This window comes from Melospiza melodia, chromosome 21, assembly GCF_035770615.1.
Source record: "Melospiza melodia melodia isolate bMelMel2 chromosome 21, bMelMel2.pri, whole genome shotgun sequence".
Lineage (NCBI taxonomy): Eukaryota > Metazoa > Chordata > Aves > Passeriformes > Passerellidae > Melospiza > Melospiza melodia.
Window position 1 is genome coordinate 9,862,207 of NC_086214.1, and position 13,854 is coordinate 9,876,060.

A 13,854-nucleotide genomic window follows, 5' to 3' on the forward strand; every position below is an offset into this window, starting at 1 on the left:
TTAACAGCCAGCGGCGCTGCTCGGAGTTCAGGCCGGGGTCAGGGGGAGTTCGCAGCCCGGGTTTCACCTCCGAGCTGGCGGCGTCGGGAACCCCGAGGAACCGCTGCTGCTTCTTCCACAACCACCTCCTCCTCCTCTTCCTCCTCCTCCCGTTCCGTAGGACCGGCCGGGAGCGCGGGGTATGGAGGAAGAGAAGCAGCAGAGGAAGAGGAGGGTGGAGGGGAGCAGCAACCGGCGGCGGCCCCCCCGGGGCTGAGCCATGAGAGTTCACCGAGACCTCAGCTGGCTGGCGGAGGCCACCGGACGCCCAGGTAAAAGGAGGGGGGGAACGCCCCGAAATGCGGGGAAATCAGCCGAAAAAGCCGCTCCGCGGGCTCTTGGCTTCGCGCACCTGGGCGGGGGGCACCGGCAGCGGCACGGAGGCGGGGAGGGGAGGGGAGGTCCCGCTCCCCCCACACCCCCGACCGTCCCCCCGCTCACCTCGAGGGGGGGAGAGGAAACGGGGGCGGGGGGCGCCCGGGGGGTCCTGCCCGCCGCCTCCCGGGACCGGCGCGCATAAGAAGCGGGGAGGCGCGGCGGGGAGCGGGACAGCGGCGGGCGGGCACCGGCTCGGGGCGGCCCCCCTGCTCTCCCCCGGCAGGTGGGCGCGGGGTCTCGGGATCCCGCGGCTGGCGGGGCCGGGGCGCGGCGCTGGCGGCGGCGGCGGGTGATGTCACTTTCTCCAAAACCCTCCGGGGGTTTTCGCCCCCCTCCCGCCCCCCCGAGCCGCCGAGAAACGAGCCCCCATATAAGCGGTGGCACCGGCCGGGCGGGCGCGCAGAGCGGCCGGGACTCGGCGGAGCGCGGGGCTCGGACCCGCCCCCGCCACGCCGCCCGCCCCGCGCGTGGGTGAAGCCCCGGCCGCGCACGTCGAGCCCCCCGCGCGGTGCGGCGGGCACCGGGGCCGGGCACGGCGCTGACGGCGCGGCCGCTGTGTTGCAGGGCGGCGGGCGAGGAGCGGGATGCTGGACGCCATGGAGGTGCCGAGCCACTCGCGGCAGCTGCTGCTGCAGCTGAACACGCAGCGCACCAAGGGCTTCCTGTGCGACGTGATCATCGTGGTGCAGAACGCGCTTTTCCGCGCGCACAAGAACATCCTGGCCGCCAGCAGCGCCTACCTCAAGTCGCTGGTGGTCCACGACAACCTGCTCAACCTGGACCATGAGATGGTGAGCCCCGGCATCTTCCGCCTCATCCTCGACTTCATCTACACCGGCCGCCTGGCCGAGTGCGAGCCGGGCAGCGAGCAGAGCCTGGGTGCTGTGCTGGCTGCCGCCAGCTACCTCCAGATCCCCGGCTTGGTGGCCCTGTGCAAGAAGAAGCTGAAGCGCAGCGGCAAGTACTGCCACCTGCGCGGGGGCTACGCGCCCTACAAGCTGGGCCGCGGGCTGCGGGCCGCCACGCCGGTCATCCAGGCTTGCTACTCGGGGACGCCGCGGCCCGTGGACCTGCCTCCCGTGGAGCCGGCGGCGCCTCTCAACACGCAGTGCGGGGAGCTGTACGCCTCGGCCGCCCAGGGCGCCCCGCTGCACCCCCACGGGCTGTGCCCGCCCGAGCGCCACTGCTCTCCGCCCTGCGGCCTCGACCTCTCCAAGAAGAGCCCCACCGGCCCCTCCGCCCAGCTCCTGCCCACCGACCGCCTGCTGCCCAGCGAGCCCCGCGAGCCCTCGCTGCCCCCACGGCACGACAGCCCCCCGGTCAGCGCCGGCCTCCTGGGCGGCCACGCCGCTGCCTACAAGGACTCCCCGCCGGGCGCTGAGCCGGGGGGACACCCCCACGCCCCCGACCCCTTCCGCAGCACGCCGCCCTGCGCCGAGCCCCCGCTGCCCCGCGCCGACGGGCGAGAGCTGATGTACCGCTGGATGAAGCACGAGCCCCTGGGCCCCTACCTGGACGAGGGGGAGGCGGAGAAGGAGCTGGAGCGGGAGGAGAAGGCCGAATCGCCGCCTGCGGCACCGCAGCCCCGCTACCCCAGCGTGGAGAGCAACGACCTGGAGCCTGACAACAGCACGAGCGAGGAGACGGGCAGCAGCGAGGGCCCCTCGCCTGGAGACGCGCTGGACCGATACTGCAACCACCTGGGCTACGAGCCGGAGAGCCTGGGCGACAACCTGTACGTCTGCATCCCCTGCGGCAAGGGCTTCCCCAGCTCCGAGCAGCTGAACGCCCACGTGGAGGCCCACAACGAAGAGGAGCTCTATCACAAGGCGGCGGCCGAGCAGGCCGTGCCCTTCCTGGACAAAGGTGGCCCGGGGCTGGGTGACATCTTGCGGCCTTACCGCTGCTCCTCCTGCGACAAGTCCTACAAGGACCCGGCCACGCTGCGGCAGCACGAGAAGACGCACTGGCTGACGCGCCCCTACCCCTGCACCATCTGCGGCAAGAAGTTCACGCAGCGCGGCACCATGACCCGCCACATGCGCAGCCACCTCGGCCTGAAGCCCTTCGCCTGCGACGCCTGCGGGATGCGCTTCACCCGCCAGTACCGCCTGACCGAGCACATGCGCATCCACTCGGGCGAGAAGCCCTACGAGTGCCAGGTGTGCGGCGGCAAGTTCGCCCAGCAGCGCAACCTCATCAGCCACATGAAGATGCACGCGGCCGGCCCCGACGGCAAAGCCAAGCTGGACTTCCCCGACAGCGTCTACGCCATGGCCCGGCTCACCGCCGACCAGCTGGGGCTCAAGCAGGAGAAGGCGGCCGAGCTGCTGTCCCACACCTCGCACTTCCTCAGCGACCCCAAGGCCATGGAGAGCCTCTACCCCCTGGCCAAGTTCACGGCCGAGCACCTGGGGCTGAGCCAGGACAAGGCGGCCGAGGTGCTGGCGCAGGCTCCGCACCTGCACACCGAGGCCGCCCGGACCATAGAGCGATACTCGCCCCCCTAGCACCGGCCTGACCGGGGGGCTGGGGGGGCCGCTGGGCTCCCCTCGCTGCCCCGTGTGGAGCTGGGGGGGCGAGAGGCGATGGGTGCTCGTCCCCAGGCGCTGCCGGCGGTCCCGGAGAACTCGCTCAGTAGCCAAGGTGCCGCGAGAGCCGCTCCGGGATGGATGGACGGCGTGTCCCTCGGGAGAAGCCGATAAATCAGGGACTGACCCCGCGGCACCTCCGCCCCCGGCCGTGGGGGGTGCCGGGAGCCCGGCACCGGGCGGCAGCGACGCACAAGCTGTGAGTGAGGCCGGGCTGCGCCCCGAGGCTTTGGAGGACATGAGCCCGCTCCTTACCTCAGGGCTGCCCCCGGGCCAGGGGACGCCCTCGGCAGCGGCTGCACCGCTCCGGCTCCGCTCTGGGAGCCGCCGGCGCTCGGCTTGGCCGCGACGGGACCCGGACTGTGCCTCCCCGAGCGCCGTGAGTAGCTCGTCCGTCGTGGCCGGAGCGGCCGGCGCTGGGCCGGGGTGTGAGCCCGAGCATCCCCGGGGGCTCGGGACGGACTGACGGAGGGGACGGTGCGGGCTGAGCAGCAGGAGCGGGACGGGGCAGCGGCGGTCACGTCCGTGCTGGGGGGCCGGGGAATCGCGACGCTCCTCGGCCCGCAGCAAGCACTGAGCTCCCGTCCCCGGCGCAGGGCTCGGCCGTGTGTCTGGGAGGCGGGGCAGGGCCTGTCCCAGACTGAGCCCCTGGGCCCTGCTCGCCATCAGGGATGCCCGGGGCACCCGGGCCAGCCCCGGGACCCGGCGGATTCGCCCTCGGGCGGCCACACTCGCCTTGATTATTTTTTATTTTTTTATTTTTTGCCAAAGACGCCCGTCTCCAGCGCGGCCGGGCCGGGCCGGGGGGTCCATGACAAAGACAAAGCGGTCTCTGGTTTGTCAGCTACGGGAGGTGGGCAGGGGCTGCGGGAGGGGGCGGTGGGGCAGAGCCCGGGGCCGAGTCCCCCCCGGCGCCCTCTGCCTCCACCGCAGCCCCTCTCCCACCTTCTGCTCGGTGTGGGCCAAGCCCCCCCAGCCTGGACCCCCCCGGCCCGTGCCCTGACCCCTCCGTTGGGGCAAATGTGAAGCTTCTCCCCCCTCCCGAGCCCCCTCCTCTCCTTTGCACACGAGGCTCCGGGCGGCCGCCAGCAGCGCCTGCCCCGGCCTCGCAGCCACTGTGCCTTAGCCCGAGCTGCGCCCCTGCCCCGGTGCCCCGGAGCTGCCCGGGGGTGCCCGGCGGCGGCGGCAGCGCCCAAAGCACAGCTGGCAGCGCCCAGCGGGGCCCCGGCCCCCCCTGTATCACGTCCAATTTGTACACGGGCCTTCTCGCCCTTTTTATTTTCTATAGTCGAAACGGAATGAGCAATAAAGTGACATTAACACGCGTGGCCTCGCGTTCTTCTCTGGGGAGGGGCCTGGCTGGTGCAGGGTTGAAGCTGAGCATGGCTGGGAGTGACCCTGGGGGTCACCTGGGGGTGCAGAGCTGCAGGGAGGGGACCCGGGGGGCTCTGTTGTGCACCTGGTTAGCCCAGACCCCCTCGGCTGGGGGCAGCAGCAGATGCAGGTGGGACAGAGCTGTTGTCATCCTTACAGTGTGTCCCACTGCTGCCCCTCCCTGGTGTCCCCCACCCCACCCTCAGCAGCAACTCATGGGCTGACAACAAACAACACAGCACGCTGCACTGACACATGTTTAATACTAAAAATTATTAAAACCAACTTAACATCCCGAACGCGGGCGCTGCCCCAAGACAAGGGCTCCCAGCCTGCTCAAGCTCTGCTCACTCTTGTGCCACCTGGTCTGGTGGCACCAAAACTGTCCCATGGCCGAGCCTGTGACACACCTGGCAGAGCTGCAGGGCCCTCCAGGCTGGTGGCACCTGGCAAGGGAGCGCTGGGGCAGCGCCGTAAGAAAACAAACACTGAAACACACCCGGCGCGGAGGAGAAGGCAAAGTCTCTGCAAAGCTGGCAGCCAGCACGGTGTGGGCAAGGAATCGGGGCGTGGGTGCTGTGCCAGTGGCTCCGTGTGCCCCACAGCACCCCAAAGTGTCTGTGCCCGGTGCCCTGGGCTGGGCACTGCTCTGGCACGGGTTACCCAGCACGGTCTGTGCGTCCATCGCGCTGCCGAGGCTCTGACCCTGCTGCTGCCCTGCCCTGGGGCTGGGGGCTGGCACAGGGGTGGCTGGCACAGGGGTGGCTGAGCTTCCTGATGCAGACCCTGGGTCTGAGCCACCCACACAGGAAAGGAAAATGCCGGGCTCTGTCCTGCTGCTTCCTCTGCCACCTCTGCCACGTCCCTCCCACGGCTGCGGCGCCCAGAGGGGACCAGGGGTGGCCCTGGGGCTGCTCCCACCCTGGCTCGTGGGACTGGGACTTGACAGAGCTCCAGGAGCTCTGGTTCAGGGGTTAATGCTCCCTCTTAGCTTCTGTGTCTGGTGTGTCACTGGGGATGGGACACTTGCTGATGGGACAAGGTGGGGTGTGGAAGGCTTAGCAGCACCCCAACCCCAACTCCAAGTGCAAAATGACCCAGGGATGAGGCAATGGCTCCATCCATGGACCCTCTCAGCTAGGCAAATAATGGGGCTGAGCATTTCTGTGGTTCTCTCTGACTCTGCAGCCATAGGCAGAAGCCAGATCCCACATGGAATCCCTGTGGCAATGTGAGGACACCCAGCACCCGTGGGACAGCCGGTCCTGGGGTCCTTGGAGAACTCTGTTAGCCTCACACTGAGTCCTAGGTCAAAAGCGTGCCTGAAGGTAGCAGGGTAGGACTAAGGGGTTTGGGGGAGAAGAAAAGGGGCAAGGAACAGCTGGGGTGGGCAGGGCATCAGGACAAAGCAGCTGTGGGGGTGTTCAAAGCCTCCCCCAGCAAAGCAGGCAGGGCACACACCTGAAAACTAACCTACACTGAAAAAATGAAACTCAACAAGCAAACCCCGCACCACGGAGAGGGCAAAGCCCTCTGCAAGCAGCACTCCTGCGTGGGGCAGCACACGGTGGGGAAGGGCATGGGGACCTGGGGCTGTCTGGCCATGCAGGACAAAATAGGCTGGGGCAGGGGGAAACCTGCCCTCGAAATCCACGGCCTCTCCAAGGGGTACAGGCTGGACTGAACAATCCCAAAGTCTGTGCCGGCGTGTCCCCAATCTCTGCCCTACGCAGCCTACAAACCCAAAGAGCCACCGAGGCACGGCTCGAGCTCTCTGCACCCAAGCAAACCAAGCAAAAGGCTGGTTGGTGATCCAGCACAGGGCTCACCCAAAGCTTCCCTCGCCAGCGGGGCTCTCCAGCTCCGCGCTGGCACTGCCCAAAGGCCGGCGGGCCCCTCAAGGGCCCAGCCTCCACGTGAACCATCCACAGCAATGACCTTCCCAGCTGCTCTGCCCTCGGGGGGCCCTTCTCAGCACGGCCATTCCGGGGTGGGTTGAAGACGTGGCGTTTATTGTTCGTGGTGGGCTGGCGGCGGCGCGGCGAGGCGGCCGCTGGAGCCGGGCTCCCGCCGTCAGGGGCTGCGTGACTCCCTCAGGGGCCCTGGGCCCCCCTCGGCCTCCTCAGCCCTCCTGAGCCCACTTGAGGAAGGTGGGGATGTCCCGCACCGGCACGTTGCGGGTCAGCGCTTTGACTCGCAGGTTCCGGTCGTCCGTCAGCAAAACCACTTCCCTGAGCAAACGGATGGGATCGTCTGCAACGAGACACACACACGGAGCACAGTGAAGCTCTGACCTGCCCCGGGCCTTCATCCATCCCATGGTGTGCTCCCCTTCCATCCATCCCGTGGTGTGCTCCCCTACCCTCCCTGCTCCTTGCCAAGCTGCCTGGTGGGCCTCGCACACAGCCCTGTATCCCCAAGGCCATCTGCTCCCCTCTCTGTGCTGCCCAGGGGTGATTTGTGACCATTGCCCACTGCCCACAGGGGTGGTGGACTGGCCACAGGCTGGGAAGAGGAGGTCCCTGCCTGACCCAGGCCAGGAAGACGGCCTGCGACCCTGGCTCCAGCAGGAAGCTGGTGCTATTATTCTGTTGATCTCATTATAAGATCTAAAGCCACCCCTTATTTTTTGCGGAGCTTTTTTGGAGTCGCCACTGACACCGAGGCGTTTCTGGCTGGGGCTCAGACAGACACTGGGAGTTGATGCCTGAGAAAGAACCAGAGGGATCTTGCCCCCAGATGGATGAGCTGCCCCGCACGCAACGCGCCGGGCTGGGATGTGGGAGCCACGCTTACGTGTGTGCGAGGCAGGGGAAGCATATGGGCTATGTGTAAGCAGCTGGGTCCTGTGACCAGAGCGCTGTTCCTATGAGCACAGGAAACACAGTGCCTCCGAGCCAGGACGGGAATGGAAAAAACAGAGTTTATGGGAGCCCAACATGGGCCCAGATTGGCTGCGCAGGGAGCAGCAGGACGAGGGGAAGGGGAGGGTGGCCGGGAACGCGGGCTATGGTCACGGTGTTGGGGCTGGGGATGGTGGGCAAGCACCTGGCTGGCTGTGCTGGAAGGAAGGGAATTAGGGGCTCAGTGGGAAGGCAGGGCAAGGATTGAGAGCTGCCTCAAGTGGGAGCAGGAGGTTTTGCGCGGACACTTTAAGAAATGTGTAACAATAAACATCCTCTGCCCCGCGCTGGTGACGCGCCTCCTTGTTACAAACCAGAGGCTGTCAGCTTGTCAGGCCCCATTCCCCATAATCCACATGATTTCAAAATTCAGCATCATTTGCACATAAACATTTGGTGACGGTTTCTCTGTGAATCTGACAAGTTAAGCTGCTAAGAATTCGTGCTGACAAATGCGGGTTGATTTCTTGGGCAGCTGCTGATGTGATTCCCATCCCTGCCGCCCTGGCAACAGCCTGGAGGCTGTCTGGTCCCAGCACACATGGCTGATGCCAACCAGGAATGCAGAGGAAAAAGCTCCTGGACAGAAGGCACAAGGGGTCATGGGGAGGAGGCATTTTCTGGATCTCTGTCACCACAAAAAAATGGATTTGTGGATGTTTATGGTGTGTTTGTCACAGGCTGGGGCATCCCCAAGGTGCCATGAGGTGACATTTGGCAATGAGGGGGGAGGGCCACAGCCTGGGGCTGACCGGAGGCAGGAGGTGGCACCTTGGTGTTGAAAGAGGCAAAATGCAGGAGGGAAACAGATCCAAGGGCCATGAAAGAGAAACGGGAGGAGTCTGTGGAATGCCACAGAGAAGGGACAAAGAGGATGTGAGGATGTCCCACCTTTGTTGGAAGGCATAAAATCCTTGGCCTTGTCATTGCAATAGTGGAGGCAGCAGGACAGAATCAGGTCGTCATTGTTTCCCTGGAAAAGAAAGGGCAAGGTTACCCTTGGCAGGGAAAACTTTGCACCCTCACCACCCTGCACCACCTCGAGACACCCCAACACAGCTCAGCGACAGCAGGCACACAAGGGCCTGCTCAGCCAGCTGCAGAGTGGGGGCACAGAGCCACCCCCTGCCAGAGCTCATGGAGCTCAGAATCCCTGGTTTTCCCAGAGGAGGTGGTGGCACAGAGCTCCCATTGCCCCTTACCTGCTGGCCGGTGGTGTCCTCGCTGCGGAAGGAGATGGACTCCAGCTCGTTGCCCCGGCTGGTCAGAGCCCTCAAACAGTTGTCCCTGCTCTCAAACCGCTCCTCCAGGAACTCGATGGACTTCCTGGCTCTCTCCTGCACTTGGCGGGCATAGCCTGCAGCCCGGTGCTCCATCTCTGGGCCCTTGGCCAGGCCATCCAGCTCGTTTATCACTTCAAACAGGAAGAGGAGGTACAGTTACCATGGGACAAGGTGCTCCCGTGACCTGCTGCTGGAGCACGCAAGCTGCCAAGGCCTCAGGGCCAGGGCACTGGGAGCTGGCTCAGGAAATCTGGGTTCAGCTGCTGCAGTGTCCCCGTGCTCCCGGACTTGGCTGCAGGTCTGGAAAAGCTTTGCTGCCTTCCACCTCCGTGGGTCACCTGGCTGGGCCCCGAGAGCTCAGACACCTCACCCCCACAGAGTAACTGGTGAGGGCAACCGGCTCTGCCCTGCCAAACCCTGGGGAGCACCGCTGTGCCCCCCAGCCCACCCTGCTGTACCATGCCAACAGCACGGCCGTGCCCAGGGCTGTCAGGAAACCCTCAACTCCTGCATCCTGCTCCTCTGTCTCCGAGCACAGCCATGGCCCTGTGCCTCCTGCCCGTGTGGCACTGCTGCCTCTGACTGCAGGGCTGCACATGGGAACAGGAAGCAGGCAGTTCCCACCCTGGCACTATTTCCCACACAAATCCCAGGCCTGTTTTCCCACTTGAAGCCACCACCCCGTGCTCCTGGCAGGGAACACGCTCCTTTCAACGCCTCACCCATCTGGCTCTGCGCATCTGTCCTGCCTCGAGACGAGCTCGGAATCCAGGTGGATTCCCAGCCTGTTCACCTTGACTGGAACCTCTTGTACTGCTGCCAAGTGGTTGGGAACTCCAGCTGCTCCATCCTGTTGAGCCCAAGGGACCCCAGAGCTCCAGGAGGGACCAACCCTTGGGCGCTGGGGCTGCTGGAAGAGCTGCTCTGTGTGTGTGAGTGATGATGCTTCTCAGCACATCTGGACACACCCTTGTATGCCTGGCCTCACAGCTGGCAGCAGGGCTGGGCACACAAATGTGCATCCAGATGTGCAAACAAGTGTCCCCTGGCTGTCCTGCGTGTGCACAGAGCTGGTGTGCACGTGTGTGCGAGGGAGCCTCCGCTCTGTGTGTGTGTGTGTGTGTGTGTGTGTGTGTGTGTGTTTGAGCCATGGCTTCATTTCTGAAGATTGTTTCCGAGCTTGGAGCCAAGTCCTGAGTTCAAGTGGGAACTATGCATTCCTTGGGGGGTTCGGGGAGAGAGCTCGGGGTCTGAGGCCTCTCCCCAGTGCTGTGAATCACTGCCCGGGGAGCCTGCGTGATCGCTCTGTTCCATGGTGAGCCTGGCACTCACTGTCTGGGTATTCCAATTAAATCTGCGTGGAGCTGCTTTGCTCTTCCCTGGCTGGAGACTCTCCTTGCTACCGACCTGATGCTGCCATTTCCACACAATGCACGGCTGGGCCCGGGGTGGGGGGAGCCGTGCAAGAACGGAACATCAAACAGGAAAAGCTGGTATTCCCTCCCGAAATCCGCCTTCCTGCTTCCAAGCTAAACAGGCTTCAAAGGGGAGGCTTGTTTGTGCTTCTGCACCAGGCCTGGCTTCTCCATGGCGGGGTCAGGCTCAAGGAGCACGGAGCAGGTTAAAGAGCAAGAGAAACAAACCCAACGAGAAGCCAAGCGCTTAACCCCTTGCTGCATCCCCGGCAAGAGCAGGGAGCAGTGCTGGGGAAGGGCACTGGGGCTCTCTCCAGCTGCCCGTGGGATGTGGCACCAAGGGCTCTGCTCCCAGCAGCCACAGGCCCAGGGCATGGCTTCCTCCTGCCCATACTGATGGCTGTCCTGGGGGATGAGGGGGAATGGGACCAGCAAGTGCATGGACAGGGAGTTGCTGGCTTTGGGGTGCTTCTGGGGGGCTTGTGGCAGCAGTGGGAGATGAGTTACTCTGTCCCCATATGACGAGGCAGCAGGACAGGAGGGCACTAAAAGTGCTCAGTTGTGCCTGTGGCAGGGCAGGCCAGGCTCCTTCTGCAGGTTGGGGGCAGCAGTATCTTGGACAGGGGGAGGACCAGAGTGTTCAGCTCTCCTGCTGCCCCTGGCTGGGGTTTGATGGAGAAGCCTCCCAGCAACCACTGGAGTGCACCAGGAGGCAAAGCCATGGCTCCAGGGCAGGCCCCAGCTCTCCCAGGTGCTAACATGCCCCACAGCCCCCAGGGCTTCCCAGGCTCTGCTGGTGCTGCTGACTGCCTTCCCTTGCCTTCTGCAGTGCCAAGCCACGGAGCAACTTGGCAGCTCCTGTGCTGAGCTGGGCAGGCGTCCAGCCCCGCTCTCCCCACCCAGGGGTGCCAGCCCCAAGAATCCCTCCTGAGCTGGGGGAGAAGGGCAGCAGCTGGATGTTGGCTCTGGGACAGGCAGAGCTGCCTGCTGGTCCCCAGGAGCTGAGAAGGAACCCCCACAATGGCTCGGTGGCACCTGTGCCACCTCACTGCCTGACACCCACAGAACCCAGCTGCTCCCCATCCTCTGGGGGCTGTGGCTGGGATGTGGGCTCTGCACTGCCCAGCCCCACTCCTGCCCCAGCGTGCCCTGCTGTCCCTGGGGATGCCGTGAGTGCCAGGCTGGCACGGGGCCGTGCCAGGCGCCGCGGTGGCACTGGCAGGAGCAGCGGCAGCTCCAGCCCGGAGCGTGATCAAACACCCGGAGCAAAGGCACAGGCCCAGGGCTGCACCACCCCGGGAGACCACCCAGCAGCACAGCCGTTATCTGCCAGGGTGAGTGTTTACCAATAACGGGAACCAGCTTGCTGTTTTACTGCGAGCTTTATAAGGAGAAAAAGAAGGGCTGGGCTTGAGCAGCCCCGGGACGCTGCTGGGACACAGGCCGGCCATTTGCTCAGCCTGCCTAAGCCCCAGCTCAGCTGGGATAAGCTCTCTGCTCTGATTGTTTAACAATTCCTCCTCCTTGCTCCCTTCGAAATTCCCTCCAAATCCTGTTTAACACCCATCTGCTTGCTGCCAGCCCCTGGCACCCCCAAATGCAGCAGTGGGAGAAGTTTGCTGAGTGCTGTGGGCACAGGGCTGGCAGGGAGGGAGCAGGGTGACAGGGGCTGAAGGAATGCCAACAACGACTGGGATGAGACAGGGCAGGATGAAGTCCAGTCCCACGGCACAAGCTGACCAGCTCCAGACCACACAGGCACTGAGGGCACGTGGGGCACGGAGAGAGGGAGCCAGCCTGGAGGAACAGACCACACCAGGGGAGAGGAGGAGCCCCCAGCACAGCACTGGCCCTACTCACCGATCAGGGGCACCACCAGGATGAACTTCCTGCAGTCCAGCAGCGTGACCAAACTGCCCAGGTGGTCGATGAAACCATTGGTGTCTGGGACCAGAAAGACGGGTCTGATCTCCAGCTCCATCTGCCTCATTTGGCTCTGGTCTTTCAGCACGGCCTGGAGGAGAAGGAAGGACACATGGTGAGTAAGGAGGATGTCAGTCCTATGATCCATGGACCCTGAGAGCACAAGATAAGCCTGGCTGGCACGTACAGATCCATGGGAAGGGGATGGGAGGAGGCTGCATCCATCCCACCTGCACACAGCACACATGGGAGCAGGATGGCAAAAGCCTCCAAGAAAACATTCTCCTAGAAAAACAGCCCTGTCCAAGCTTTGGGAGAACTGGCACCGGCCTTGAAAACTGAGGTATTTTGGGAATTGTCCTATTTGTGGGACTGGCAGTTGCCAGGATCATCTGCACTGGTGCCAAGGGGGAGGGAGGACAGGGGTTCTGGGGCTACACATGGAAATAGGTCAAGGTGACAAGAGACAAAACAAACCAGTTTGGGATGCATAAGTCTTGCCAACAGCCTCCTAACACAGGGACCTCAAGCAGGCAGCCAGAGGCCTGTGGGGTAGGGATCCTTGGCTGAATATCTCCTTCACTGTCCCACCACCACCTCCTGCACATGCCTTGTCTTTTCCAACTCCATCCAGCTGGGAAACCAGGTGGGTTCCAGCCCTGAAAGCTCACAGCACTGTCCTTGGTCGAGCCCTTCACACCCACAGAGAGCAGAGGTGCTCACACTCACAGGGGGAGGGTCTGCTGGGGCTGGCTGGCTGCCCTCTGGGCTGCACCTGGACCTCTGGCCCAAGCCAGCTGCCAAAACGGGACCCCAGAGCTCACGTATGACTTTCGAGGCTCTCGAAGGACTTGGGCTCTTCAGTAAGCCACAGGCTTAAAAAACTCAGGATGCTATTCTAGTGCTTCCTCTGCTTAAAAATAGCTTCCCTGGACTCGCTGATGTTTGCTGCCTCTAATAGGAACCGGTCACCCATGGAGCAGAGCAGAGCTGCTGTGGAACACATCCACCATGCAAACCCTTCTGAGATCGGGCTTGGACCCACCAGATGTGCCCTGGGCACACGTGGTGACCACCAACCCTGTCCTGCCCAAGGTATGGGGAGCTCCCCCTGCCCACAGCGAGGATCCCAACCCTCCCTCAGTCATGCCAAACCCTGGAACAACGAGCTGCATGGGCCAGCAGTGGCCATGGAAAGAAGTGGTTTTTAATTCATTTCCAAGTGTTGTCATCTGGCTTTAAATCAAGGCGGCTTGATGCTGCCACCTCCCACAAGTGTCTCCAGGCAAGGCAGCAAGCAGAACCTCACCACGTGCCTCCCACCCTCCTTCTGGCAGTGCTGGTCCCCCAAACCCTCAGGGGAGGCAGGCAGAGCAGGGGGCACGTCAGGGCCTGGCTGCTGCATGCCAGCAGGAGGACAAGCCCTGCCCATCACACAGAGGACACAGCAGTGTCCCCAGGCTGCAGCTCTGCACCAGCCACGTGCTACATGCCATCCCTGCCTGTGCTCTGCCTTGGCACCCACTGGTGGCTTAGGAGCTGCTACAATCAGGGACAACCTGGAACCAACCCAGCAGAATGGAGCTGCTGCTGCCCCCTCACCACAAGGACAACAGCAGCTGGGGTGTCACCACAGAGTTTTGGGGTGTGGGAGGAGCTGCTTGTCCCTTGGAGGCACTGGAGCCTGCTCCACCTGCCTTGGGGACATAGAGAAGGGCCTCAGAGAGTGGCAAGTCCCTCGTGGGGCTGCCATAGAGGTCAATGGCCCCGAAGCTGCAGGAAGTGGGGGTGAAACCACGCAAACAGCGACAGTGCTATGTGAACAAGAGCTGGTGGCAGGAGGGGACCCCCCTGCACCCCAATTCACTTCCTGAGCCTGTGACTCAGCCCAGCCCGTGCAGGTGACCTCGGCAGTGTCAGCAGGACCCGCTGACCTGCTCACCCACCC

General features: G+C 63.9%; 2 protein-coding genes across 4 annotated transcripts in view; one reads left to right on the plus strand and one right to left on the minus strand.

Annotated features, from left to right (window-relative positions):
- On the plus strand, positions 1 to 4,335 carry HIC1 (HIC ZBTB transcriptional repressor 1). The gene is made up of 2 exons (XM_063173932.1): positions 1 to 311; positions 982 to 4,335. The coding sequence occupies exons 1-2, from the start codon at positions 260 to 262 to the stop codon at positions 2,925 to 2,927; spliced, it is 1,998 nt and encodes a 665-aa protein (XP_063030002.1). The 5' UTR covers positions 1 to 259; the 3' UTR covers positions 2,928 to 4,335.
- A 291-nt stretch (positions 4,336 to 4,626) lies between these two features.
- The window catches only part of SMG6 (SMG6 nonsense mediated mRNA decay factor), a 108,270-nt gene continuing 99,042 nt past the window's right edge, over positions 4,627 to 13,854 (minus strand). For all 3 annotated transcript variants that reach the window (XM_063173681.1, XM_063173680.1, XM_063173679.1), the window contains exons 16-19: positions 11,844 to 11,997; positions 8,488 to 8,699; positions 8,177 to 8,258; positions 4,627 to 6,635 (exon numbers count right to left, since the gene is read on the minus strand). In XM_063173681.1, coding sequence (XP_063029751.1) covers positions 6,505 to 6,635; positions 8,177 to 8,258; positions 8,488 to 8,699; positions 11,844 to 11,997 — 579 coding nt within the window. In that variant the 3' untranslated portion in view covers positions 4,627 to 6,504. The remainder of the gene's footprint in view (positions 6,636 to 8,176; positions 8,259 to 8,487; positions 8,700 to 11,843; positions 11,998 to 13,854) is intronic.

What these genes read in the sequence shown, in the direction of transcription:
- HIC1 (XM_063173932.1), top strand. Translation starts at nt 260, where the DNA reads ATGAGAGTTCACCGAGACCTCAGCTGGCTGGCGGAGGCCACCGGACGC. An exon ending in GGAGGCCACCGGACGCCCAG is followed by an intron (nt 312 to 981) that starts GTAAAAGGAGGG and finishes GCTGTGTTGCAG; the next exon opens with GGCGGCGGGCGAGGAGCGGG.